The 24968-nt window shown below is 40.1% G+C and overlaps 14 protein-coding genes across 26 annotated transcripts; 9 read left to right on the top strand and 5 right to left on the bottom strand.

Annotated features, from left to right (window-relative positions):
- The first annotated feature begins 553 nt into the window (after positions 1-553).
- Positions 554-3311, top strand: LOC27207664. 5 transcript variants are annotated; one of them, XM_039293470.2, is made up of 3 exons: positions 940-2331; positions 2388-2491; positions 2633-3311. In XM_039293470.2, the coding sequence occupies exons 2-3, from the start codon at positions 2469-2471 to the stop codon at positions 2853-2855; spliced, it is 246 nt and encodes an 81-aa protein (XP_039149404.1). In that variant the 5' UTR covers positions 940-2331; positions 2388-2468; the 3' UTR covers positions 2856-3311. The 5 variants fall into 5 exon arrangements, with proteins under 5 accessions (XP_044778812.1, XP_039149405.1, XP_039149404.1 ...); XM_044922877.1 differs by lacking the exons at positions 940-2331; positions 2388-2491 and adding an exon at positions 554-852; XM_039293471.2 differs by lacking the exons at positions 940-2331; positions 2388-2491 and adding an exon at positions 554-872.
- A 512-nt stretch (positions 3312-3823) lies between these two features.
- LOC6739649 (peritrophin-1) lies at positions 3824-4916 on the top strand. Its single transcript, XM_002076509.3, has 2 exons — positions 3824-4513; positions 4574-4916. Exons 1-2 carry the CDS (start codon positions 3953-3955, stop codon positions 4820-4822), a joined length of 810 nt encoding a protein of 269 aa, XP_002076545.2. The 5' UTR covers positions 3824-3952; the 3' UTR covers positions 4823-4916.
- LOC6739650 lies at positions 4882-5599 on the top strand. The gene has a single exon (XM_002076508.4). It carries the CDS (start codon positions 4998-5000, stop codon positions 5493-5495), a length of 498 nt encoding a protein of 165 aa, XP_002076544.1. The 5' UTR covers positions 4882-4997; the 3' UTR covers positions 5496-5599.
- A 17-nt stretch (positions 5600-5616) lies between these two features.
- Positions 5617-6270, top strand: LOC6738158. The gene has a single exon (XM_002084935.4). The coding sequence runs from the start codon at positions 5667-5669 to the stop codon at positions 6225-6227; it is 561 nt and encodes a 186-aa protein (XP_002084971.2). The 5' UTR covers positions 5617-5666; the 3' UTR covers positions 6228-6270.
- A 36-nt stretch (positions 6271-6306) lies between these two features.
- On the top strand, positions 6307-7288 carry LOC6738157 (probable chitinase 10). Its single transcript, XM_002084934.4, has 2 exons — positions 6307-6982; positions 7041-7288. Exons 1-2 carry the CDS (start codon positions 6371-6373, stop codon positions 7257-7259), a joined length of 831 nt encoding a protein of 276 aa, XP_002084970.1. The 5' UTR covers positions 6307-6370; the 3' UTR covers positions 7260-7288.
- Positions 7289-7848: 560 nt separating this feature from the next.
- Positions 7849-8901, top strand: LOC6738156 (probable chitinase 10). Its single transcript, XM_016169489.3, has 2 exons — positions 7849-7985; positions 8042-8901. The coding sequence occupies exons 1-2, from the start codon at positions 7970-7972 to the stop codon at positions 8857-8859; spliced, it is 834 nt and encodes a 277-aa protein (XP_016031988.1). The 5' UTR covers positions 7849-7969; the 3' UTR covers positions 8860-8901.
- Positions 8902-9116: 215 nt separating this feature from the next.
- Positions 9117-11625, top strand: LOC6738155 (BAG family molecular chaperone regulator 2). Of its 3 annotated transcripts, none has more exons than XM_039293212.2 (5): positions 9120-9267; positions 9800-10304; positions 10692-10712; positions 10770-10912; positions 11140-11625. In XM_039293212.2, exons 2-5 carry the CDS (start codon positions 10045-10047, stop codon positions 11514-11516), a joined length of 801 nt encoding a protein of 266 aa, XP_039149146.1. In that variant the 5' UTR covers positions 9120-9267; positions 9800-10044; the 3' UTR covers positions 11517-11625. The 3 variants fall into 3 exon arrangements, with proteins under 3 accessions (XP_002084968.1, XP_039149146.1, XP_016031987.1); XM_016169490.3 differs by having other exon boundaries at positions 9120-9437; XM_002084932.4 differs by lacking the exon at positions 9800-10304 and having other exon boundaries at positions 9117-9752.
- On the bottom strand, positions 11618-12965 carry LOC6738154. Its single transcript, XM_002084931.4, has one exon. The coding sequence runs from the start codon at positions 12713-12715 to the stop codon at positions 11684-11686; it is 1032 nt and encodes a 343-aa protein (XP_002084967.1). The 5' UTR covers positions 12716-12965; the 3' UTR covers positions 11618-11683.
- A 729-nt stretch (positions 12966-13694) lies between these two features.
- On the top strand, positions 13695-15834 carry LOC6738153 (protein midgut expression 1). 3 transcript variants are annotated; one of them, XM_016169491.3, is made up of 3 exons: positions 14402-14718; positions 14846-15027; positions 15282-15834. In XM_016169491.3, exons 2-3 carry the CDS (start codon positions 14975-14977, stop codon positions 15478-15480), a joined length of 252 nt encoding a protein of 83 aa, XP_016031985.1. In that variant the 5' UTR covers positions 14402-14718; positions 14846-14974; the 3' UTR covers positions 15481-15834. The 3 variants fall into 3 exon arrangements, with proteins under 3 accessions (XP_016031986.1, XP_016031985.1, XP_002084966.1); XM_016169492.3 differs by lacking the exons at positions 14402-14718; positions 14846-15027 and adding an exon at positions 13695-13868; XM_002084930.4 differs by having other exon boundaries at positions 14434-15027.
- A 328-nt stretch (positions 15835-16162) lies between these two features.
- On the top strand, positions 16163-16753 carry LOC27206221. The gene has a single exon (XM_016169493.3). The coding sequence runs from the start codon at positions 16257-16259 to the stop codon at positions 16593-16595; it is 339 nt and encodes a 112-aa protein (XP_016031984.1). The 5' UTR covers positions 16163-16256; the 3' UTR covers positions 16596-16753.
- A 3378-nt stretch (positions 16754-20131) lies between these two features.
- Positions 20132-22294, bottom strand: LOC6738151 (peptide methionine sulfoxide reductase). Of its 5 annotated transcripts, none has more exons than XM_002084928.4 (4): positions 22154-22294; positions 20970-21163; positions 20599-20859; positions 20132-20539 (listed from the first exon to the last, which is right to left on the bottom strand). In XM_002084928.4, exons 1-4 carry the CDS (start codon positions 22202-22204, stop codon positions 20305-20307), a joined length of 741 nt encoding a protein of 246 aa, XP_002084964.1. In that variant the 5' UTR covers positions 22205-22294; the 3' UTR covers positions 20132-20304. The 5 variants fall into 5 exon arrangements, with proteins under 5 accessions (XP_002084964.1, XP_016031980.1, XP_016031982.2 ...); XM_016171519.3 differs by having other exon boundaries at positions 20982-21163; XM_016171521.3 differs by lacking the exon at positions 22154-22294 and adding an exon at positions 21688-21811 and having other exon boundaries at positions 20982-21163.
- On the bottom strand, positions 22207-23543 carry LOC27207250 (gonadal protein gdl). The gene is made up of 3 exons (XM_016182976.3): positions 23398-23543; positions 23048-23342; positions 22207-22719 (listed from the first exon to the last, which is right to left on the bottom strand). The coding sequence occupies exons 1-3, from the start codon at positions 23541-23543 to the stop codon at positions 22576-22578; spliced, it is 585 nt and encodes a 194-aa protein (XP_016031979.1). The 3' UTR covers positions 22207-22575.
- LOC6738150 (gonadal protein gdl-ORF39) lies at positions 23431-23730 on the bottom strand. The gene has a single exon (XM_044923129.1). It carries the CDS (start codon positions 23728-23730, stop codon positions 23611-23613), a length of 120 nt encoding a protein of 39 aa, XP_044779064.1. The 3' UTR covers positions 23431-23610.
- A 57-nt stretch (positions 23731-23787) lies between these two features.
- LOC6738148 (protein Z600) lies at positions 23788-24263 on the bottom strand. The gene has a single exon (XM_002084925.4). The coding sequence runs from the start codon at positions 24153-24155 to the stop codon at positions 23883-23885; it is 273 nt and encodes a 90-aa protein (XP_002084961.1). The 5' UTR covers positions 24156-24263; the 3' UTR covers positions 23788-23882.
- Positions 24264-24968: the final 705 nt, after the last annotated feature.

Raw genomic sequence — 24968 nt, 5'->3', positions numbered from 1 at the left:
AAATATTAGTGAATAATATTCATTTTGGCTGATGGAGTTATAATATTAATATTTACAAATTGGAAATAAAATCTATTTTAAATAATTAGATTTTTTAGTTCAAAGTAGTGGGTTCAAATCAGTCCTATATTATTATGCAGCTCCGTTTCAAATGTCAAAGTAATATTCCAAATCTAGTTTTATCTATTCGCTCGCGTCATTTCAAGATAATAATACCTGTAGATCCACGTTTTTATGGGTGTGCAGATTTCTTGTTTATTTTAAATGATGATATCATTGCGATTTAGCTAAGCTTCTGTTTTCTTGCTGTTTAATAATGTTTTTAATGTTTTTTTTGTTGATATGATGATTTTTAGTATGATTTTTTGCAATTTAAATATCTTTTTTTTGCAAGTGTACATTAAATTTCATTTGCCAGTCGCGAGACTGTGTGTAATAATTCGTCATGCTGGCCGCATTTGAACCCGCATAGCTCGCTGCCGCAGTCTGCGTCTCTGGCCTCTGGGTTTCTTCTCGAGCCGAGCCGAGCCGGGCCGGGCCATTCCCAATGTTTTTCGTACCCCCAGCCCAACCCCAACACCGCCCCTAATTTGCGAGGCAGCGAGATAGTGCGCGCCTCTCTTAGCTGCGCTCTTAGTTTGCTTTGCCGGATTCGATCGCTCTCTGCGGCTTCAAGTGGATTTTTACAGTTATATAGTATATATGGAAAGAGATATTGTATCTTATGGGTTATGGCTGGCACAAATACTTTTCGCCACCGACGACGACGACGCTTTTTCGTGCATTTTTCTTTTTTCTCTTTTAATATTATATATATATTTTATTTGATTTGTGAATCACGGCAAACAGACAGTTGAGTTGTGGATAAATGGGTGTGTGTGTTTTGCGGGAAAATTAGAGATACAGCTCAGTTGGTGCAGGAAGATGTAGGTAGGTGTCTGCTCGTCCGCTTTTCCCCCGCCTGGTTTATCTGCCGTAATATTTTAATCTGCACTCGAGATTTCTTTTAGAATATAATTTAGCGTTATGACAGAAAATTGTGATTAGATTCCTTCGCTGTCATGCCGCTGGGGTTGATAATTTACTAACTTCCCCCTATGAATGAATGTTTGTTATTGCGGGTTCCTGTTATCATTCTAGATTTGCCCCAACGAACACATAAACACTATAAATATCTGCTACCATGGTTTAGAGCCGTACAATATTTTAATTTCGAGGAGTTTAAAGCCTCTGTGTAATAATCTTTAAGAGGAATGCTAGTTCCTCACTAAACATACATATGTGTGTGCTGATAAGGATTTCCCTTGCAGGACACAAAGGACCGCTTATCGCGTTGGTAAAATGAGTCACTCCATATCGACTCTTATGCTGTGCCTTCTTTCCCAGCGGGTCACAACATTTTCTTATCGCTAATTATTTTTAGCATAAATTTCATGTGTAGGGAACCCGTAGGCTGAGAGACCGATATAAAGTGGCCATAATATAAATCCATGCGACAAGAAACTTTTACCTCGAATTGCATTTCGCTTTCAAGTTGATAAGTTTAATTTATTCTTCGCATTGAACGAAATTCTCTTGTTTAATGATATGCTATTATTAGCGGCACGTATGAAAAAGCAGCTGTGCCTGTGGCTTTTGTGTTTTCCTCGGAAAAATACTAGGAAAATGCATAAAAACATATGCCATGGCATCTAAAAATATGTGCTCGTATTCAACTATTTCGATAAACGATGGCCACAAAGGCCAGTGTTTAGCAGGACATTGATCTCGTTCAGGAGAGTTGCTAATTGCATTAGGCACTTAGTCAGTCGCACTTAGTCAGCTTCCCCGGTCCTCTATTTAGTTATTATTGCCACTGAAAGCGACAGCAAAGTCAGCTAAATAAGCCGCACTACGTTCTGACCCAGTTCCATCATTATCATCACTTTGTCAAAAGCAGAATTCCAGATCACACGCAGTAGCATGGGTAGTATCTTATAGTACCTGCCTTTTGGAGATACACGATACGCATTTACCTTTGTCTAAAAATAATAAATGATCTCATTGTTGACTGTTTGTTTGTACTCCTTTAGGACTTTTTTGGGAAACGATCGTGTTGTCATCGTCATATTTTGGGCCACTTGTTTTGGCCGCATGAAAAAGTATCTTTAGACGAAGCTGGCGAATGATATTAACACACGAGGAGATTGTCAATAAATGTACATGTGGATTGTAAATTAAATACACCTATATTGGGTTGTATCTATATATCGAGTCGTGTAAACATACGCAACGCAGCAGACATTCTGCCGTCGTTGTCTTTACAACTGAATCCACATACTGCATATATATGTATGTGCACACAATGTATCTGTATCGTCAGCGCATTGAGCACTCTTTTGTTCCAGCTCGATCGATGTTTCCCGTCATCCGTTCTGTCCATCAGTCCATCTGTCAATTGCATTTAAAGCAAATATCGCCCATAAGAAATGGGCTATAATAAAGTACATTCGTATGTATGTACAACAGCACGAGAAGATTGGTTACGTCTGCACTTGTTTAAACAATTCCAATAAAGAACTTCAGCCACTAACTGCGCTTGTTGATTTTATTTATATTTTTAATATTTTTTTCGATTTCTTTCCCCTTACAGGTGCACGATAAAGTTAACCAGCATAGACCAGCAGCACTTTTTTTCGGCCTTATCGTCCCTGGAAATGCTTGACAATAAATTAGATTTTGTGCAAATTCTCCCGACCGATCGATCCACTCGATGGTGTCCGTCCGCCATGATGGTGCAAATAGTGGAAAGGAATCCGAGCACCGGACGAGAAATATACTATACTATACCTCAGGCAAATCGCAAGTTCGTGTGATTTATATCATAACAAAAGGTGGAGGGGCGCAAGAGAAATGCCAGATCGAATATCGGATACCCTTTCTGCAACTAAATACTAACCATTGTATTATAAGAACATGATAAAGCAAATGGCATCAAAAATAACATCTAATTTTCACATCTCCTAAGTTTTTTAATAGATTAAATAAAAAAGTAAATTAGCAATTTACCTCATAATCTAATTTAAAAAAAAAGTTAATTTTTAGGCAAAGAAATGCACTTACACTCCATCTATCATAACTTTCCTTTTGATTAAGCTTATAAATACATCTCAAGTTGAAAAATGTAGAAGTTTGCTAAGACCATGACCGATCATAATTTAAAAATGCAAAATAAACGCATAAAATATATTATTTCGAACGTTAGAGCTAAAAATGTTATAGTTATGAGATAAGTGTAATCTAAGATACTTTTCTAGACACCCTGTTCTATTGAAATTTGGAGTACTTGATGCGAAATGGAACGTGCATGGAGATAATTTCCTATCTACATTTTCGCTTTATTTGAAATGACAGGGCAAAATAAGTCTTTTTTGACAGGGTATAGTCCAGTCTGATCATAGCCAAACTACTCGTCAGCTTGAAGTCTTCGAGTTTGGCTATCCATAAACAAAATACGGCCAATGCGGCGTTTGTTGAGGTCAATGATTTCTGTTGCGTTGTCTTTTTCACGCTTTTTTGACGCTTTTTGTTCATATGTTCGTATGTACGTATGTATTGAATATTAATTTTAAAAGTTTTTCGGCTTGTGTAAACATATTCAGCGAAATACTTAAGTGGAACCATCGACCGCTGTAATGTCGATTCTGCAAGCAAATGATGACATAATGGAAGATAGTTGAAACTCCAAGAACAGGAATGCTGTGATTCACGGGGACCAGAATATTTTGTAATACAATGAACCGCATCTGGAGCTATCTCGAAGGTCTTTTCGATAAAATGATATTCAATTATACTAAAAAGAAATGCATGTCGGTTACTTCTTAGGGGAAAAAACTCATCGCAATAGGTCCATAAATATAATGGGGAAACCGTCGACTCGATTCAGTAGAACATTCCATACGGAGCCAATAAAATGTCCAAATATCTGATACACCTGTGCCTGGTGCTGCTCTGCAGCTCTCGGATAAATGCAGATCACTTTGACGAATGTGACGGCATGGACGATGGGGCATTTGTACAGAGTTGGGAGAGCTGCCAATCCTACGTGTACTGCGAGGGTGAGGAATCCCTGAAGGGCGATTGCGAGGATGGTGAATACTTTGATTCCGAGGCGGGAACCTGTGACGTTGCGGCCAATGTGTCATGTTTCCTGGACGAAGTCGATGAACCTTCGGAACCGGAACCGGAAACAGACGAAGAAGAGGAGGAAATACCCGCCACACCAAGACCAACCGAACCACCGATTGTGGAGACCCCGACCGAAGTGGATATCGTGAATATTGCGCCCGTTGTAAGGCCCAACTGTCCGATCAGCGATGATCCCGGCCAGGTTATATTCATGGCCAGCAATAATTCGTGCACCAACTATTATCTCTGCTATCACGGCCATGCCATGGAAATGCATTGTGATAATGAGCTGTACTTTAATTCGCTCTCGGGACAGTGTGATTACCCGGATAAAGTTCAGTGTGCCGTAAGTATCTTCTGCAGATCCTTTTACCCATCGGTTTTCTGATCTAAATTCCACTTGCAGTTTGAAGATCCGCGATCCCACAAATGCCTGCCACACATGACCGAGTTCTTTCCGCATCCGGACAACTGCAACTACTTCTACTACTGCATCAAGGGCTTCCTGACCCTGCAGCAGTGCCCCTTCTACTACGGCTGGGACATAGAACGCCGGAGTTGTGTGCAGATAGGTGTGGCGAAATGCTATGGAAACTCCAGGAGAACAGGTCGGAAAGCCCCATTGCCACCCAGAAAACAACTCATCAAGACTTAAGGGGAGTTGTCTACCAGATAAGAGCTCTATTTATTGATAAGTTACAAGATTGTGGCGACATGAGACCTTTAATTAAATATAACTTATTAGAGAAGACCTTGATTTTGATTGACTTGCCACCGGGCTGAGCTATAAAAAGCTTAGCCCACCACCACGAACTCCACAAAGATCGAGAATGCAGCAATCTTTACGCGTGGAACTGCTATTGATCGTTTACGGTTTGATTCTCGTTGTCTGGGGAATCAATGGACTGAACATACCCGAGTGCAGTGGCCAGAATGGATTTATCAACAATACGCGACCCAATTGCAATTACTCCCTCATCAATTGCTCTGGCCAGAACTCGATGTTCTGCACGGACAACACGACCTGCAATGCCAACTTCACCTGTGGCGACATAGTTCCGGTGGATAATTCAACAGCATTACCCATCAGCACAACTCCCAGTGTGGTAACCACAGCCGCCACAACTGCTTCACCTTCCGATATCCGACGAGAGTGTCGTCAGGGTGTTACCAAAAGATTCAGCTATCCGCAGAATTGTAACTACTTCTACTACTGCGTTGATGGCTTTCTGCTGGTGGAGCAATGTCCTATTGGCTTCGCATTCTATCCCCAAACTGGAGCTTGTGGTGGACGCATACGTAGCTCCAGCGATTGTACTTTCAAGTGAACATAATCGCACAACACTTTTAATTAAGCCTCTTGTCGTGTCAAATTAAACAATTATAGCTAGAAAATAAACTGAATTTAGAGTCTTATCAGAGAACAAGCCAACCGCACAGCATTTCCACCTATAAAGAAGGCACTGATCTCGGCGATGAGGCAGTTGAAAGCCTATTGAATGTGGCAATTGTTGATAGTCTTGGCCTGCCTGTTACCTGGCTACCTCTGGGTGCAGGTGCAGGCGGTTTTTCTCGAGGAATGCAAGGGTGTGATCATCAATAAGGTGACTAATGAGAATCAGGAGTGCAGTGAGTTTGTTCACTGCGATGGCGATGATTCCTACTACTGCAATGGGGATTGTCGTGAGCCCGTGGAGTGTCATACCAATGTGGTAACCAGACCACCGGTTACCACCTTAAGACCCATAGGAACCTCTACGGAACGAGCACCATCCGCAGAGTCTGTCAATACTACCCCTACGACTTTAGCTACTACCACGCCTACAACGATTGCTGTAACCACGACTACAACCCAAGTTCCGAGCACCGATGTGCATGTCATCTGCAAGACGAGTGGCAGGAACGGGGTCTATCCCTATCCGGCAAACAGCAATTACTATTATCAGTGCCTTTCCGGTTATCTGCTGCTCCAGCAGTGCCCACAGAATTTCCATTTCGATGCCTCCCAGGGACAGTGCGTTGCCACAAAACCCAATCGTTCATCGGGCTTACGTTTGTAAGATTCATATCCCAGTCTGTAATAAAGCAATTATCAAAAGCGTGTTCTTGGGCAAATTATTTTCTGATAAGGAAAGGTGGTAAGAAAACCCCAAAGTTTGCATACGCAATCGATCAGTTTACCATTTGAGATCGAGCTGAGAAGATGTTTGGTGCTTTGGAGTGTGGATGGATCCTGGTGTCCCTACTGTTTCTGGCCACCAGTCATGCGGATATTTTCGATGAGTGTAACGATGGTAACAACCTATCCTTTATTACTTCGCCAAAGAGTTGCGCACATTATATCTTCTGCAACGGCGATGAGTCATACGATGGTGAATGCGAGGATGGCGAATACTTTAGTCAAGATATGGAAATGTGTGAGCCCATGGGCGATATCGACTGTCGCACGGGATCGGAGGTGCAAAGGGAGAACACTACCGACAGCTCAACGGAGATTACCTCGGAGTCCAGTACGATTTCCACAGTTGTAATCACCACATTAGCTCCATCAGCAGTGGTCACATTACGACCATCAGTCAATCAAAGTGGAGCCAGCAATGCGACTTCCGTATCGCCTGCTATAGACATTATTGTGACCAATGTGTGCCCACAACTGGATAATCAGAGTCGTATCGCATTGCTGGCAAATCAGAACTCCTGTTCAGATTATTACATTTGCTATCGCGGAGTGGCACTTCCCATGAGCTGTGCCACCAGTTTGCATTTTAATTCACGCACCGGAAAATGCGATCATCCCGAAAACGTCAGGTGTTTGGTGGGTTAACCCATGGGGTACTCCATATCTTATCAATTGTATAATAAATTATTTACAGGCCATGAGTTATAATCCCAGGGAGCAGTGCAAGCGACATGTAATCGATGTTTATCCGCATTCCGACAACTGCAATTACTTTTACCAGTGTCGTTCTGGCTATTTGATGGTCCAGCAGTGTCCTTTCTTCTACGGTTGGGACTACGAAAAGCGATCCTGTGTAGCACTGGGCCAAGCCAAATGCTACAACAAACTACAAATGCAAATGAAAATGTATTAAATATACATAATATTTATTAAAAAACTAAAGTTTACATTTACTCAATTAACGAGCTTTGTGGGAAAATTGAAAATATTGGGGAATTTTAAAATATTTTGTTGGATATTTTAATGGAAAGAGCCAAAGTATGAAACAAACCTAAAAGTTGGTAGTCAATAAAACTTCTTTGTGAAACTATCAAGAAAACGGACGACCTTGACTCATTCCTGAATTTATCAGGTGATATCAAGCAATTCTTTCATATCTCTGCAAAATAAAAACCTTGAATCGGAACATTTGCCAAAATTGCTTAGAAAATAGGCCAACCTTCGATGTGAAACATAACAATTTGACCGATATGATATGATTTTCCTCACAAGGCCAACATATGTCGTGATATCACCTAATCAATTTCCTAGCTAATCTCGGCTTCCTTTTCACCAGGTTTTAAAATTAAAAATCCAGCATTAAAGATGCATCTGCGTGCCAATTCGAGATACGATATCGGTTGATTGTGAGGAAAGGGAGCCATATTTCTTTTTGGCAAAACAAAATACGGGAGTCTTATCAACTTCTTCTTACAAGCAATTGAAAATGTTAATTTTCTGATACTGAGCCACATAGTCGGCTGTATCTTGGCGCCGAATGTATCACATATATGCCAAGTTCAGCGGGCATTACGAAATTAGAATATAACTGCGCTCTACTGGAGTCTGACGATAGAACAAACGATGATGCTTAATACGGGTTAGTAGGATGGATATTCAAAACTAATGGTATGATGAGAATTGATTGGTTTCCAGCCTTCTATTTGATGGTGAACTGTTTGCTGGCCACAGCGCAAATAACCTGGAGACCATCGAAGCCCACAAACTCGGTGACCATCCGGCAGAGTGGGAGTAGAATTTGTGCCAATCATTTGGTTGGTGAGTTTGTGGAGCATGCGGAGGATTGCCACATGTTTTACCTGTGCGTTGAGAACGGGGATGCAGTCCTAGCTTCCTGCCCACCAACGATGCTCTTCAATTCGGAGAGCAGACTCTGCGATTCGGCGGCAAATGTAAAGTGCAGAAATGGCACGGATCCCACAGAGACTCCTCCATTCGATGGCGGAAATGGTGATGGAGATCCAAATAACATGGTCACGGATGCCGCCACCTATTGCTCCACGTTAGTGGAGCAACAACAATCCAGCGACAGGATTGTATATGTCGGCAGCTCGAGTAGTTGCAGAAAGTACTATATTTGCTACTATGGACAGGCGATCTTGCAGGAGTGCAGCTCGCAATTGCACTGGAATGCAATGACGGGTAAATGCGATATTCCGGAGAGAGCCCAGTGCACCGTAGGTGGTCAGGAGGATATGCCAACGAATGGGAATCCCGGTTACCCATCCGGTGGATCCGCCATTTCGAGTGATCTCATCCACTGCCCCGCCTACGGACAGCATCTGTATCCCCATATGCAGCGATGCGAGTTCTTTATCTACTGCGTTAAAGGACACGCCAGCCTGCAGCAATGTCCTTTCTATTACTTCTTCGATATTGCCACCAAAAGTTGTCAATGGTCGCGAACGGCTCAGTGTGTGCGAGATTTAAATTTGGCGCCACTAATAAAATAGAAGTTGTAATATACTTGGCATACAATTTTTTGAACTTTGGGAGAAACAGAAACAGGGGTTTCTTTTAAAAGTACTACTATTAAATGCTATTTGAAAAAAAAACAAATATCAAAAATCTTATAATTTGTTAGATAATGTTCACTGGCTGCCACTTTAAAACTAATATAAGTTTTAAAATTCCCGCCGATTACACAAGAAGCCCCGAACTAATGTGTGTACACACTATCTTTCGACATCGATGTTCGATAAATCGGTTTCGATATAGCTTACTATATTACTATATATTTTTGCGGTAATCAGACACGGTCATACAAATCCCACAATATAATGTTAAATTAATCATATTTATACTTATCTACATATAAGTAAAGCGAAATATTCGATTGCCCCTCGAAGTAAACAACCCAGGTGCTCAAACATGAAGCTAACAATGTTAGATTAAGCTGTGTCTACAAATTATCTCGAAGCACACGAATTTCTCGTCATCGAACTCAAACTGCCCAACTCGAAAAATCAACAATATATTTGCATCGGGCCAAAAGTGCATTAAAATCGGAGCCTCAAGTCTCGGGCGGCAGGTAATTTATTGAAATTCAAAACAGCCACCCGGGGATTCTCCTAGACAGCGGTTGCCACAAGAAAAGAAGAAGAGTTGGGCGTAATCTTCTAGAAAATTGGTGACTTTAGTCGAGAATGTTGGAGAATTTGCGAGGTATTTTTCGGAAACGGCGTCGCTGCGAGTCGGACACCGCCCCACCGCCGCCGCCCGCGAAAGAGGCGGAGATAATACCCCCTTATCCGGAAGACATAGACGACGAGACGCCCGAGTCCAATGATGGCTTTGACGCCTCCTGGACAGAAGAAGGCTCTTTTCACAGCCCACATTCTGATAGGTAATTGAATTCTGCGCATTCACGCTTCCTCTTCTCTCTTATTGCAGCTTCAAAAAACAGATAAAATTAAGCTTAATAAGCAACAGCATCAAACACTTCGACACCCACTCGAAAAAAAGCTAAAGACATTCCAAAAAACTAGCCACCAAAGCGGCTAAAACAAAAATAAAAAAAAAGAACCTAAACCCAAAACGAAACAGTAGGCAGATATCCAACCATCTTTGGTGACAAACACTTGACCGGCTTTTTGGAGGGCGACAGGTTTAAATCAAATCTGGAGCAGCCGCAGGATATGGAAGTTGATGCGCCAACAGCGCAGGAAACCAGTGACACTCATCGGCAGACCCAGAATTACCATCACCATAGTACTCATCACCAGCAGCTGCATCAGATCTCGCCCAGCGATTACCACTCGGAGGCATCCATGAATTTTGATCACTTGCAAGACCTGGGGGCCAGTGCCATGGCCTCCTCATCCGCGGCTGGATCCGGAGGTGGTGGCAATGGTGGAAACAGCTACGGACTCGTCGACGATAGTAGAGCTCTGGACAGGTTGTTATTTCATCATAACTAAAACCAAATCAGACACGAAACCAAAACAATACCAGCGATTACATTCACACAACCTCGTAGCGAAACAAAAGTTATACGTTTCTTATCTATTATTTCTTCACACTACCAGCTACCAGCTTCATTCGAATCTTTTGTTCCATAATAGTAATGGTGATAGCTTAAAGTATCTGTCGCGAACGCCCACACAACTCCCAAAAGAGCTTTGTGTGCGAGCGCCTTTTCTTGTAGACCTATTCTGGTTATAATTTCGTAGCTCTATAAGTGGTCAGTCGATCTGTAGCAGAGCGATCTAACACTCTAACGATGCTTGTCTCGTTTCATGACTTAACCACTGAACCGCAATCACACTTAACCGACATGTGACAGACCATTTAATACCAGCGAGAGGTAAATCTTGAATTTATAATAACCATTGAGCGTGACTAAGCTTTGAGTGACTCGCAGATTTGTCACCATACTGGATAATTTGGATGCACGTGTGGAGAAGCTGCGCAAGGATGCACTCAACTTGCAGGAGAAGAAAGACTACCTTCTGATGTCCATGGATCTGATTAAGAGCAACGAAATGATGCAGAACATGAGCGAGGGTAAGTGGGAGTAATTCTTTAAACTAAATGGAACTATCATAGTTCATAACATTTAATTGACTTCTATTGAGAAGCATCATGTAGCAGAGTCGATACAAAGGACTAAAATGTGTATTGCATTAGTGTAAAGTATTATATCAAAGTCATAAGTAATAGTTTCTGATGACAAACTAAGTAAAGGGTTATTCATAGTTGACTGCGAACTAATAGTGTACCTTCTTTTGCAGCTGAACGAGAGGAGATCATTTTGTACATACAGCGGGTGAGCTCTCGCTTGGCCACTGTGGAGCTGAATGTGCGCACTGTTCGGGACAACTCTCAGGAGGATTCCCTCAGCCAGATAAATGTATTGATCGACAGCATGATCAAGATGGGTGATCCCGTGATCGGACGCCAACGATGCCAGTTGTACTTAAACGCCTGCTGCAGCAGCTCAATGGATCCATCCGGACACATGGACACCGTGCACGAGGCCGATGTTGGGCCCATCGACAAGAAGTTCGAGAGCGTTCTGCTTGGCTGCACTCTGGACGATCAGAAGAACATTAAGAAGCGGCTCCAGGCCCTAATGGCCTATCTGAATAAGCAAACTGTTAGCCATTAATTTAATTGTTTTTGGTCTATTAACTATTCATAGCATTATTATCAAACCAAACGAAATACATCACCAAGCCAGATGAAACGAATAATAAAGAAAGCAGCATATACACCAGGCCAGTAGTGTTTGAATCAAGTAAAATATAATTTAAATATTTATATTACAACTAAATGTTACAAGCTAGGAAAGCACATGTCCTTTGCATTCAAGACCCGATCACTTAGGACCCATAATGCATCATTGGAGGTGAAGAAAATCTGCTGAATGTTCTTCGATGTGAGATATATGATTTCGTTGCCCTCGGCTGTGATGTTGTCTAGTTTGGCACATCGTACGACAGCTCCGAATTTGGGAATAACATAGTACAAGGTTCCGAAATTGTCGATGATCATGCTGCGACTGCTGCCCAGAAGACTGCCCAAATGTGTGAGTTTAATGCTATTGCTTATTGGTTTGCTTGCTAATTCGCTTTTGCCTTCAATTTCCAGTCTGTCCACCGTACTGTATAGATCACCATCCTGGTCGGAGAGTATGAGTTCCCCTTGAATACCGAAGGTGAAGTCCACTGGCTTGATGGGAAACGATTGGTTCATATTCTCGTACTTGTTGCTCTCCAAGGATAGGCGTTGCCACGTCTGCTCCAGGATGTCGTAGGCTAGAATTTCTGGCACCCTTCCCAGGATGAAGTAAATGTGGCGTTCGTGCTCGCATCCCGGACCCTTGGGTCCCATTTGGACAGTCAGAAAGTGGGTGTCATTAGCTCCTATATGGTGCCCACAATCGATTCTCAATAGCTCCGCGTTGTTACGCATCAGATCGAAGACAAACAAACGGGGTGAGCACGTGCTGCCGGGAAATCCGATGTCCATAACCCATAGCCGACTCAGTGCATCCACCTGGGACCAGTGTGCCTGCTGTACCAGCGAGCAATCATCATGATCCCCCATGGAATGAACATCGATGTGTGGAAAGACGACAGTGGGCATGGGGAAATAGGAAACCGGCCATTGCGCCTCGATCAAAGTGGGCGCATCGTTGCTTTCGACGTTTACGCTGAGAAATACCCGCGAAAAGTGCATTGATAGATGACGGACTTTGTAGCTGGATTCGTTTAACCCAGATTCGGATAACAGCCAGGCGTCCGTGGCCAGAATAAGACCAACAACAATGAGAAATCCCAAGCCGAGGACACCTTGTGTGACCATCTTTAAACGCGAATTCAGACTGAGCTTAGGGCTAGAGAACTCTGCTTACGTTGTAAGTGCCCGTCCAAGAAGTCCACCAAAGTGTCTACATCAGCAGTTGGGATCGGGTGTCGCCGAATATATCGGCGACCTGCATTAATGGGGACCAGCATTGGAGTGTTTCTCTATTCACTTGTGGTCCCAAAAAAAGCTTACCAATTTCAATCGGAGAATATCGAAATCGTGACATAGTTTCCTCTAAAATGACCCAAAATAGATTGTTATATTTTTCAAAATAAATCAAATAAACAAAGTGGTTGGTTTTTTTTATTAAGTACCACAATAACCTGTAATTAATAAATCATATTAAAGCTATTTTTGTCGAACTTTAATGATATTGATAAGGTTCCTGTGAACTGAACCTACCTTAAGTGCTTAGTTTTAACATAACCTTAATGTTAGCTAGTATTTCTTCGCGTAAAAATAATAAAACTCAATCATATCTTTTCAGCCATTATAAAGATTACTTGTAGATTACTCATTTTCCTTGGGAATTGCCAAAAAGCTAACGTGAACCCCCGAGGAATCAATTATTGTTGTTTAGCTTTCAATTTTCAGTACACTCGTATTTTTTTAATTACTCAAATTATTTAATAATAAGAATAAACACTAAGAAATATCTTACATTTGAAACTTTCAACGTTATAGAGCACTTATCGTTGCTTAGAAAGAATTTCATTAGCTTATATTATATTTTCGTTTGTATGTTTAGATTTTTTCTAAATAAATTATATTATAAAATTTGTTGCAAAAATTATAATACTCTCTTCAAATCCACCCACTCCGAAAAATGTGGTAAGCTTTATTTTCTAACACTTCTCTTCTGATTTTGTTGATTATAACTGGAATCTTTATCGATATCTCACTTTTTTTCCATCAGCAGGTTGAGAGCTTTTCATACTTTTCACGCCAAAATGGGAAAAATGGCACTGTACGTAGAGTCAGTTATCCAATTGGATTGGTCAAGATCAGATCGAAGTACGCAAATACTTGGCTAAAATCATTTTCGGGAACCCAATCGAATACTCATACACCACAAACTTCAAACAAGGATTATCATCATGTGCAACGCCATTTGTGAATGCCTTAAATGTCCTGGCAAAGTTATTTGCTGGTAAGTTTCCATCAGATTGAATATCCTTATAAATATATATATGATATATTATTAAAAATATTAAATAAGTAATTACCGAAAAAGGGATAGTCGACTTTAGGCTTTGTTAACAATTAGGGTTTTACCATATAGATAAGGTTTGATGAAAAATTCCCCAACAGCGTTATTTTCGTGGTATTTCAAGTACTATTTCTGGTATTTGCAGCTTAGTTGACAACTTTCCACTATCAGCTAATAGGTTTTTTTGATAGAGATTGCCAAATCCTCGAGGCATTACAATACTCTTCAAATTGAGCAGAATTTCTAGAAAGCTCCTACCAGAGTTTTGATTTGTGATGATAACAGGTATATATTACTTCCTGCTCAGTAATGCCTTAAATATAGAAAGCTTGAGGTTGGTAAAAACCCCTTCTATTGCCACAAAGTTGATTGTTGTCTTTTAACAATCTAGAACGGATGAGACATACATATCTTTAACCGAACAAAACAATTTGTCATTGTCACAAACACTCTGCGCCCTACACTCCAGTTCAAAATGATTCATCTACCTTTGCGACCCTAATCAAATTCTTTGTTTCTTATTTATTTGGAACTAAATAGTAAATAAAATCAAATGTAGGAAACTATGTGCTGGAATCGACGCCTAATCGTTGTCATTGTGTTTATCGTCGTGCTAACATTAGTTTCCTTTATAATATTTCATATATATGATAAGTATTACGATCAGTCCCTCTTCACTCGAGATGTGTGAAAAACAAGTAGTTCTATTCCGTATTTTTATTCTGCTGGATGCACCAGTACCAAAAGATGGATAATGCAGATACAGATACCTCGGTCGAATGGAAACATTGTAAGCTCCGTTTTCCAATAACTCTCGCCCACTTTTGTCACTGGCGTAGTGATAATTATAGCCGACTTGTTATCAGTCTATTTGATATTTTTTCGCCCGATATGATTAAAGCTTTCAATACCCGTAGACCCCAAAATGCGGTCGATGGCAGTTACCCGCTTCAGTTAATATTTTGTGTTGGTCAACCACGCATCGGGAATCGGAAATATACTGTATCTATCTATCTATAATAGAATAACCCAAAACCGTCATCACCATGTGCAACGCTCTCTGTGAATGCCTCAAATGTCCCGGCAAAGTGGTTTGCTGGTAAGTTTCCATCGGTTTCTGACCCACTAATTATATACAAATATATACTATATATATTATATGTGAGAGATCTTGACCAGCTATGGATAAAGCCAATTTAGGCAATTTAGAAATGGGTATCTTGAGTTACAACCATCCTAAGTATTCGGGATTGAACCTGATTTGATCTGACAACTAGATCTGACATCCAGGATATCTCCGGCTTGATGATCATGTATCAACTTTTCTAATCAGATTTTTCTATATCCTTGCAGCTGCTGTTCCTGCGCCTGCAAGATGCTGCTGAGCATCGTGTTTTCTGCGCTCCTGATGGTCGTGGTGATCGGCTTGATTGTCTACTTCACGGTCTTCTATCACAAGGATAAGAACACGGATGAAGTGCAGAAGCAGGTCGCCCAACTGACGCCCATTGTGAAGCGCAGCATACGCGACTACTTCAACAAGGAGTACTGATCCGAGGACATGAATTTATACTATAGGCCATATTAATAATCGAAATCCGTCGAAATCGAAATCGAAACGAACTAACAACCAAAGCCGTTCAGTGCATGACTTAATCTAATCGCGTCGGATGCTCGTTATGGGATTTTTTCTTATCTATAGATAGTTTGGGACTCAATTGAATGGGCAATTTGTGCGTTCTTTAGAAAGGTAGATAATGTTGGAGCGGCAAAAAATGTGACTCACTGTACACCTTACAATACATTTTGAACTCGAAACCCAGTAAAGCATTCACAATATATGTATGTAAATATGTATGAATGTAAGGCAGATTAATAAAGTTATATTGTAATGGATGACACACTATAAACAAGGCAATGAAACTAAAATATCTATAGAAAATTAAAAGTGGAAATAAAAGTAAGTATATCATGACTTAAAAAAATTAAAAATTTTTAGATCTGAATTAAGGAAATCAGAAAACTTCGCCATTGAAGTGTGAGATATTCACTAATAAATATTTGAGCTGGAATTTGAGTTGGAATGTTTTCGAGATGAGGGTTTACCAGCAGGGAAACCCCTCATTAGCTCCGTCTAATATTGGTCCTCCCTTCCAGCTGTTTTCCTAGTTTTATGTACACCATTGTTAGGGATCAGGTAGCCTAGAACACAGTCGAGGGTTGAAAAGTGTCTGGTGGTCGGTGGTCCGTTCAAATGCATTTCAAACTCGTCCCCTGACTGGCTTCAATCAACTTCGAGCTCAGTTGCTCGCCAGCATCAGGTTCACAATGTCCTCCGATTCCACGCTGTACTTCAGTGCCGTCGAGGATATGTTCAAGGAAGTGTTAACCATGGGGGACGAGGAAAGGGATCCTGGGAACGAGGAGTTCTCGGAGACACCTAAACGCTGTGTACAATTGCGGCAGCAAAAGTTGTTTGCTAACGAATCCGCGAGTTTTGTGTTAGGTCGCCGTTCGCCGAGGATTGAATACAAAATCGATCTCAAGAGAGATGTATCTCCTGGAAGGCGAAGGGAGCTGCGCGGCGAGGAAATCCTTCGGATGCGCAAGGATCGGGCGGAAAAGGAGCGAATGAGGCCCCAAAGGCGACTTACCATGCGGATTTAGTGCCACACCTGTCCACCGCCGAGTTGTGTTCCCCAATCGAAGTGCTTCCCTGTTGTATGCTTTACTTTAGGATTTAGTTTTAAGCTCCCCTAAGTATGCTAAGTTTTGAGTGCCAATAAATTCACTTAATAAATATTAAATAAAAAAAATAAATACAATTGGTCTGCTTGTGTCTTTACGTTGTTGTTATATATCATATATAGACCAGGATTGTTAATTGACTAAATATTTGTTTCTTAAAAGATTTTCTTTACATACTTTTGCTGACTTCGCTGCTATACAATTAAGACACATATTTAAATATAAAACTTTATGTAGGCAGCCTTTTTTTTCAAAATGTCTAAATAGACAATGGGCTATTTATTATTTCCCACATTGAATTATAACGAAATATATATTATAAAATGGGTAACAATTTTTTCTGTTTTCTCATATTCAACAATAACTCTTTAAATATTTTACTAACAGTGTGCTCCAACACAAGTTTAAAGGAAAATTGGTTGATTATCTAAATCTAATACTAACAAAATTCTAATAAAAATAGAATATTTCAGTTTGTATAAATATTTCATAGCAATTTAGCTAGTACACAAACCTTCCTACAGTCAACGTAGAAATTGTGTAAAATATACTCTTTATCAACTGTAAAAGGATACAATTTTCTAATCCTGTTTTGGTAAAACGTATCTAAACGTATTCACTTGAAATATTTGACTAAAAGCACACTTTAAAGATATACTTAATAATTTCATGTTTGTATTATCCGTTAATATATCAAATTTTGAGCCTACCATATAATAATAATCATCTTTCTTACTTTTGAAAAACACTAACAGGTGAAACTGATTTTCTTTTAACAAACAGGTTAATGATCTGTGACAATGTTTGGGCTTTCTTTGCCATTTAAGTGCCAACTACTTCTTTTAACTTGAAGATTAGGGTAATTTGGCCTTCCAGCCCTATCTTTATAGTTTTACCCTTGGCAGGTTTAACTCAGCTTAGCAATGATTAAAACTAATTACGAAGCGCAGGCCACTTGAAATCGGTGTTTAATCCCAAAAGGGATTAGCTGCTAATCGCCCTTAGAAGGAGTAATCACTTTTCGCTTAGGAAAAATTAGGTGCAGTTGGTAAGTACCTGATAAATACTTTTGTATTTAGAAAGTAGTCATTGGGGTCAAGATACTTTAATTATAAAAAGGAAGACTGCAGCAGTGATAATTTCGTAATCTGTTTGTTTTATTCTGAGTTGTGTAAATCTTGTATTAATTAAATTGCAATATTAATCGCTGGTCCTTTTTAACGAGCTTTTCTTTAAATGCAGAATAATCAAGAGCAGACCTAATTTAATGCCATGACTTGAATTTCTTCTTAATTAGTTAGAACGAACTAAATTTCCAAACAAAATGATTTGCAAATATACCGTCTTTATTTCATACGCATTTAATATTGCAAATCATCGAGATTACATTTAGTTAAATCGCCAGTGACCTTTCCATTTCCCCGTGGGTTCGGAAAATCTTGTGAAACTATATTTTTTTCGACCCATTGATTGATTAGTAAAGCCTGCCGTTTTCCGTTTCCCTTTGCCAGCCAATAAAATAAACTATTATCAGCCCGTGCGACCGATTCAAGAAAGCTATGTACATACAAGCGTACATCCATATGTACATACGTACACATTCATAGTTCGCCGCCATCAACAACTTTGGATGAATTGTAGTAGTGGGCTTGTTTTTGTTGCTGTTATGTCTGTAGCGCGTCTAGTGAAGGCGGCTCTTCTTCTTCGCGATGCGAGCTATAACGGAAAATCTTGTAAAATTCGCCACAGTCAAAGTATTTAATATTTTTAATTCAAATTTGGACAATTGATGGGTAAGCGGGTAATCTATACACATGCCAAAAATGATTTGAATAACTTCATTGGAACTCCCTCAAATCGACCGAGTTTGTCACTCCTCGAGAATTTCTCCGATTTTTATGATTTTTGAAAAATCAGATACTTTTGTGCAATATCTACCGATTGACCCGGTTTAAGCCGATTCCATGCACTATTTCATATAGAAATCATTTAACAAAGAACAATTTAAATCGTCCACCAGCGGTAAACAAAAAATGATTCGCTATAATATGCTCGATCTATTTCACTTATCGCCAAACACGCGGCTAACCGGCTAGCGTTGGAGCGAAAGAGAGGGCCGCGTGGGACGAAATGGGGGGACAATGCCAGCAAGAGAGAGAGAGGAAGAGCGAGAGAGAGAGAGAGAGCTCCATTTGTACGCTACTTGCTTTTGCTTTGGGAAAGAAGAGACAACAAAGAGCGGTCAAGTCTGTCGAAATTCGGGTTGAAGGCCTGGTTATATGTATCTATGTATCTTATAGTTTACGTATCCGGAATATTCCCAACATAGATAATATTAATAAGATATTCCATACTAAAACTATACAGAGCTATTTACCTACAGGTAACTTTCTATTGTTTATTAATTATACAACGAATGTTTAAGGAGAATATGCCCAGCACGTGCGTTTCTTAAATGGATAATTAACTACGAAACATAAGTATCTTTGTATCTTGTGCTGCACTTTTAAATGCTATATATAGAGGATAAGCTTATATTTAATGTACATGCTTATAATGTAATGTTTATGTCTTAATATTAAATAATATATATATATATATATATATATAAAGTATATCGCAAAAATATATAATTATCAATGCACATTTTGGTGATCTAATGAAATAAACTAAATATATAATCCACTTGATTTTCGCTAATCAGATCTTCACCTATGACTAAGTGCATTTTTCTACTTTCAATCGATTAGTGCCAGTCACTATCGCCACCAATTTATAGACCCTCAAATTAAGTGTAAACTACCCAACCGTTTATGATTAGACAAAGCTACTGATAGTTTTGCAATTTATGGACAAGAGCGATTCATTCAAATACTTATAAATTTTCTAAATATGTGTACCTTAATTATATGAACATACTATTTTTAAGAATGGCGAACGTCTTGAGGTCAGTCACTTTACTGTCCTTGGTTAAAGAAATTTATTGGCATGCCATTTTGGCAAGGTACGATTTCAAAAATATTTTATAAAAAAATGAACTCCTCTTCAAAATAAATTAATTATATAAAATATAATACTGTATAGTAAAAACCGAATTTCAGCAGAATTTCGTTCAGATCTTGACAGCAATGCAAACTCATTAAAGTTGAATAAACAGATGAGCCAGCGAATTTGTTATCGGGTGTTTATGGCTGATAAGGCAGGATCCTGGACAGGAACTTAATATGACTTGCAAGCTGTTTATCACGCCAGATTGTTCAGTTGGTTATCATGTTGTTTTCGCGCATGAGGAGGATCAAGTCGAATATTACTGCTAGGTATTAGTACGTATCTGCAGATATTTTATCGTTCAGATGCAAGCCAAATTAAGTTCGTTGCCTTTGTGGCGAAATAATACTACAAGTGAGCAATCTGCAAAGGCAGAAGATTCTGCATCAAAAACCATAAACATTAACTTTAGTTTGAGATATATTTTTATTATAATAATAAAATATATGTGTTTCATATATATTTCATGCGTTTCTAAGTCTATGTAATACACAATTTGTTTTTGAACAAGCAAACTATCCATAAAATTACCCCCCTAGGTGTACGATCTACGCTTAACGTCTATGCAGATTCGGCCATGTCAGCAGTAGAGACCCTGGCCCTCGTTCTGCTCCACGTGGTAGTAGCAGTACTGCCGCTGGGTGGGCGTCAGACCCATGGTCTCCGCCTCCGACTTGAACTGCTCGATGCCGCCGACTCCGGCCAGGTAGCCATTCAGTTTGGTGGCCACATAGCTGGTCTGCAGCAGTTTGGGGCTGAGATTCAGCGAGGAGGCGAGATCCTTGTGGCCCTGCAACCTATACTTCTGGTGGTACCTATGGGCAAACGGGGAAATTCATATCAAGGCAACCAGATATTCCTAGTTAAAACTTACGCCTCGGCTGGGTAAAAGTTCTCCTTGGATGCAATCTCAGTGGTTATGACCTCCGGAGCACGGCGCTCTTGCTCCTCCAATTTGGAGGCGTGAGCCACCTGCTTCTGCTCCTCATCGTGGTACAGAATCAAGGAGGCGTACTGCCTCTTGATGGGCGTGGTCAGGCCATATTCATGGTTGTTCCAGAACAGATCCAGCAGCTCCTTGAAGCTAATGACTGTGGGATCATAGTCGATTTCCAGCACCTCCGTATGATCGCCCCTGTTGAGATTGGTGGTTAGTACCGGATCCGTAAGGATTATGGGATGGAACATGTAGGGACGTGAAAGGAAGACACATGGATGATTAATGCTCTCTACTCGCTCCCTTACATTTTACGGTACGTTGGCAAATCCGAGCTACCGCCGGCGTAGCCCACGGTGGTTCTCAAAACTCCACGTGTGGCTCCATACAGGGATTCTGCGCCCCAGAAGCAACCCATGCCGAAGGTGGCCGTGGCTTTGGTGACATTCACATCGTGAACCGGCGAAATGTTCAGCTCCTTTTGTTCATTGCGAACGGTGCTCTGGGAGAAGAAGAAGAAAGGGGAGTATGAGCAACAGATTTCTAAAACTTTAAATATTAGATTTATGCGTATTTAGCGCACACCAAAAACAGAAACGTGAGGCCGTAACCGTAGCCCGGCAAACAGCGCATTTTAAGCACAAAATTATGTATATAATAAATGCAATATTCGGCAGCTTTTAATTATTTTTTTTGGGGCTTTGTTCGCGTCTGATGTCGTCAGCAAAATAATAATGCACTTTGTGCGCTCATTTTAAACTCTCTCTCTCGCGCTCTTTCCGCTTTTCGCTCTCTTCGCCTTGCACTTGCAGCTGTCGAACAGCTGATTGAAAATACTATCTCTCTCGCACACACTATTGCAAAATCAATTTCAAAATCAAGGTCAATGGAAAAACTGATTTAAAGAAAGTAAAAGTCGTTGGCTAACAGCGCTTCACTTCGCACAGCTAACAACTAAATTAATCCTAGCTTAAATCACTTTTAAATCCATTTAAATATACGGTTTTTTAGGTGTGTAAAACTCGCCTTGAAATTACGAAACAGTCGCGAAAACATTATTATGTGTAAACTGCTCAAATGTTGGGAAGCAACTGAACCTGGCCAAAACAAACTGAGTTCAACTAGCCAACAAAAAGGTGCTCGCATGAGCTTTAATTATTCTGAACATTAGATGTCGGAAACTGGCTTTTATGACTAAGCACATGAACATTTTGGCCACCCGGCCTTGGGGGTTCAAGAAACTTTAAGACTATTAAATTACTTAAGTGCTGTGCATCAAATAATTTAATTTCATGTTGGTTCACAGCAAAATATTAGAGGCACTGCTGTTTAAAGGTGTATTAAAGTCACGATTCGGCAAAAAAAAAATTTAAATACATTTCATTAGCTATCGTAGCATGTTGTAATTTACATTTAAGCTCGAACTAAGCCGCAGGACATTAGAAATCACTAGTCACAGGATTAGGCACCAATCACTAGACCAATTACTCACCAGATCCTTGAGCTCAGGATGAGTGACACTGGAAGTAATAGTCAGAGACATGATTTCACTAGTTGAAATTGTTGTTTATTTAATGTGTCGCTTTTAACATTTAAAGCTGAACTGATGCATCTGCAGAAAGGTCGGTCCAATTTATACTGCCGCCTCTCCCGCTTTCTACGCGAATGTGGAGAGTGCCGCGCTATCGTTATCAATTCTCCCGCTCTTCAGTCTTCTGGTGGCCGGCCCCGTCTCTTTCTTCCTCTCCCGATTCTACGCTGATTAAAACTGCGCAGCGCTACAGGTTTCTTTGGGGCCACAATGGATCGTACAGCTGGGACATTTGATCAGGGTTATAATTTAATTGCTTTCAATATTCTAATTTAAACAAGTCAAGTGCAGTCTTTTGTGTTCTCCGGATTGTGGACTAACTGTTATTTGCCGGGCTCGTATTTTAGCCGGCTCAAACGCAAAATGAAGTCTAACAGGAACATTTGTATTTTGATCTCCTTGGGATTCTCGGTGACATAGAAGCCGGGAACGCCGGCCTTCTGAAGTGTGGATTGTTGGTCGTTAACCTGCGCAATGATATTAGATTAGATTGGTTCAACATCAAAAAACGAAGAAAGTAAAAATAGTAAAATCTAAATTCGTATTCCCATATAAGCATTCGAAGTTATGACTAAGAATACTTTGTATTACAAAACAAAATATCTTAGTAATAAAGCCGATCTGGATATATGTAAATATGATTTATCTATAATTTCACTGCAATTATGCATAATTATCATTATGATCATTATGCCGTTTGATCATTATGCATTTAGAAAAATATATCTAATCTATAGATTATGGATTTCACATTCCGTAGAATGGAACGACTCAATAGGATAATGAATTCTTCACCTTTTGATCTAGAATTTCGATAATCTTCGTATCCGACTCGAGTAGTTTCTTAGTGTGCTTAATTTTCATGAGTCCCAATATGTGGCGCAGCTCCTCGGGATCCTTGATCTTGCTCCTCCACTCGGCCACTTCTATTTCATACTCGTTCTCCGCCTGCATCCGTATTTTAATCAAGTGTCTTTCGGTTTCGTGTTGCAGCTCCATTAATGCTTTTACTATAACAAAAATGCCCTCGTTTAGCACACAATTGGCGAGTTCGGTGAGTAGATCGTAGGAAATGCGTGTCTGCAGGTTTCTGTTAATCAAAAATGGCGTTAATTATTTAAATAAAGTAAATATCAAGGACTTACTCGGGTAGTTCCGAATGGTAAGTTCGCAATTGGTCCACCAAAAAATAGATTTTGCGCTGTAAAAACTCTGAAGTTGGCTGCTGATGCTCCACTACTGCCTCACTGGTGTTCGAACTACCTTCGCTGGTTGCCGTTATGTCCGCCATCTTAACTAAATTGTGATTTTCTTTCTATTTACAATAACTTGTGTAATATTTCCAAGTATTTGTGTTTTTAGTGATGTTTTGTGCAACCGCACTCCAAATTCGCCTCTTCGCCGCACGAACAGCTGAGCGCCAGGGCTGTCAAATGCAGCAGCAGCAGTGTGACCACAATCAGTTTGGCTGCCCACATATCGATAAGTTAGAGAAAGGCGCGGAACGTAAAATGTTTCAAAAGTATTTATATTTATTTGTGTTGTGTCAGAGCGTGAAAAGAATTGTGACTGTACGATTTGAAATCAATGATGCTTATGACTAAGGTGATTACATCGGTTCGTATTATGATTAGAAGTTTAAAGACTTGCGCGCCTTGATGAAATTCTTGTCAGCCTCGTAAGTGTAAAGGCGATTCAGTTTGTTCTTGCGGCGTTTTTTGAGCTCGGTTTGGAACTTTCCGTGTCCTGAGCTGCTGGGGGTGGCTGGTACCAGGGAATACTTCTTGCTGTCCAGGGAGTAGCACTCGCGTTTTCCAAATTCCTTCTGCTCCTTTGGGGTTTCCACGATTTTCAGGCTGTTCAGGCGCTGCAGCACTTGGTTGGTTTCATTGGTCGACGACATAATGACTGCTGGGTTGGCTGATCAGGAAGTTAATGTGAAGCTTGACGTTGCTGATTTGCTACTGACTTCCTTTTGCCCCCGGCCTTCTTTATATCCACTTGAGTGTGCAATTTCAGGACTGCCATAAATATCTGCGCGGAAAATACAGCTTATCCGTTTTCCACATCTGTCACTTTTATGGCGCTACCTGCTCGTAATTAAAATTTCCGCTGAAAATTCTCGCTAATCCCTTTTTAATGCGTTCAGAATTATGCGAGCAGGTAGTAATGGGTTTTAGTCTACCGCCATAATGTCCGCCTTTTACTAATCGCAATAAATTAGAAAGGAATTCGTAACAATTCCCAAATTTGATGCTTGAGGTGCATCACTTTTTTAATACAGTATATTAATATATTACTTTATAAATATTAATACTTTAAAGATAATAATAATAGCTCAAAGATAATAATATAAACAAGATAATTTATTGGATCTAAAAATGCTTTCAATCAACCAACATGAAACATTAGTAATAAAAATCCAACTTAACGGCATGTCTTTTAAACGTAGCCTCTAATCATTTAATACGCTTTTTAAAAATCGCGGGCAGGTGAAAGAACACACTGCCGTCTTAAAGTGTGCACACACTGGCGGTATCATATGGAGACCATACACGTGTATCGGTTGTACAGTTTATGCGTTCATCGAGTTCGCGAACTATGAAACCAAAAGCTGTTTGATATTATAAAATAAAGACTTTCTTAAACAATTAATAGTTCCCATTATAGTTGAAAGCCCAAAGAAATAAATGCTTGCCAAATATAATAGCTGCCT

Source organism: Drosophila simulans, chromosome 3L (assembly GCF_016746395.2).
Source record: "Drosophila simulans strain w501 chromosome 3L, Prin_Dsim_3.1, whole genome shotgun sequence".
Taxonomy (NCBI): Eukaryota; Metazoa; Arthropoda; class Insecta; order Diptera; family Drosophilidae; genus Drosophila; species Drosophila simulans.
This window is presented reverse-complemented; position numbering and strand designations above follow the sequence as displayed.

What these genes read in the sequence shown, in the direction of transcription:
- LOC27207664 (XM_039293470.2), top strand. Translation starts at nt 2,469, where the DNA reads ATGGGCTATAATAAAGTACATTC. An exon ending in GGCTATAATAAAGTACATTC is followed by an intron (nt 2,492 to 2,632) that starts GTATGTATGTAC and finishes TTCCCCTTACAG; the next exon opens with GTGCACGATAAAGTTAACCA.
- LOC6739649 (XM_002076509.3), top strand. Translation starts at nt 3,953, where the DNA reads ATGTCCAAATATCTGATACACCTGTGCCTGGTGCTGCTCTGCAGCTCT. An exon ending in CGGATAAAGTTCAGTGTGCC is followed by an intron (nt 4,514 to 4,573) that starts GTAAGTATCTTC and finishes TTCCACTTGCAG; the next exon opens with TTTGAAGATCCGCGATCCCA.
- LOC6739650 (XM_002076508.4), top strand. Translation starts at nt 4,998, where the DNA reads ATGCAGCAATCTTTACGCGTGGAACTGCTATTGATCGTTTACGGTTTG.
- LOC6738158 (XM_002084935.4), top strand. Translation starts at nt 5,667, where the DNA reads ATGTGGCAATTGTTGATAGTCTTGGCCTGCCTGTTACCTGGCTACCTC.
- LOC6738157 (XM_002084934.4), top strand. Translation starts at nt 6,371, where the DNA reads ATGTTTGGTGCTTTGGAGTGTGGATGGATCCTGGTGTCCCTACTGTTT. An exon ending in CCGAAAACGTCAGGTGTTTG is followed by an intron (nt 6,983 to 7,040) that starts GTGGGTTAACCC and finishes AATTATTTACAG; the next exon opens with GCCATGAGTTATAATCCCAG.
- LOC6738155 (XM_039293212.2), top strand. Translation starts at nt 10,045, where the DNA reads ATGGAAGTTGATGCGCCAACAGCGCAGGAAACCAGTGACACTCATCGG. An exon ending in GATAGTAGAGCTCTGGACAG is followed by an intron (nt 10,305 to 10,691) that starts GTTGTTATTTCA and finishes GACATGTGACAG; the next exon opens with ACCATTTAATACCAGCGAGA. An exon ending in CCATTTAATACCAGCGAGAG is followed by an intron (nt 10,713 to 10,769) that starts GTAAATCTTGAA and finishes AGTGACTCGCAG; the next exon opens with ATTTGTCACCATACTGGATA.
- LOC6738154 (XM_002084931.4), bottom strand. Translation starts at nt 12,715, where the DNA reads ATGGTCACACAAGGTGTCCTCGGCTTGGGATTTCTCATTGTTGTTGGT.
- LOC6738153 (XM_016169492.3), top strand. Translation starts at nt 13,816, where the DNA reads ATGTGCAACGCCATTTGTGAATGCCTTAAATGTCCTGGCAAAGTTATT. An exon ending in CCTGGCAAAGTTATTTGCTG is followed by an intron (nt 13,869 to 15,281) that starts GTAAGTTTCCAT and finishes ATATCCTTGCAG; the next exon opens with CTGCTGTTCCTGCGCCTGCA.
- LOC27206221 (XM_016169493.3), top strand. Translation starts at nt 16,257, where the DNA reads ATGTCCTCCGATTCCACGCTGTACTTCAGTGCCGTCGAGGATATGTTC.
- LOC6738151 (XM_016171521.3), bottom strand. Translation starts at nt 21,807, where the DNA reads ATGCGAGCACCTTTTTGTTGGCTAGTTGAACTCAGTTTGTTTTGGCCA. An exon ending in GACTGTTTCGTAATTTCAAG is followed by an intron (nt 21,164 to 21,687) that starts GCGAGTTTTACA and finishes TTCTTCTCCCAG; the next exon opens with AGCACCGTTCGCAATGAACA. An exon ending in GGTAGCTCGGATTTGCCAAC is followed by an intron (nt 20,860 to 20,981) that starts GTACCGTAAAAT and finishes CAATCTCAACAG; the next exon opens with GGGCGATCATACGGAGGTGC.
- LOC27207250 (XM_016182976.3), bottom strand. Translation starts at nt 23,543, where the DNA reads ATGGCGGACATAACGGCAACCAGCGAAGGTAGTTCGAACACCAGTGAG. An exon ending in TACCATTCGGAACTACCCGA is followed by an intron (nt 23,343 to 23,397) that starts GTAAGTCCTTGA and finishes TTTGATTAACAG; the next exon opens with AAACCTGCAGACACGCATTT. An exon ending in TCGAAATTCTAGATCAAAAG is followed by an intron (nt 22,720 to 23,047) that starts GTGAAGAATTCA and finishes ATCATTGCGCAG; the next exon opens with GTTAACGACCAACAATCCAC.
- LOC6738150 (XM_044923129.1), bottom strand. Translation starts at nt 23,730, where the DNA reads ATGTGGGCAGCCAAACTGATTGTGGTCACACTGCTGCTGCTGCATTTG.
- LOC6738148 (XM_002084925.4), bottom strand. Translation starts at nt 24,155, where the DNA reads ATGTCGTCGACCAATGAAACCAACCAAGTGCTGCAGCGCCTGAACAGC.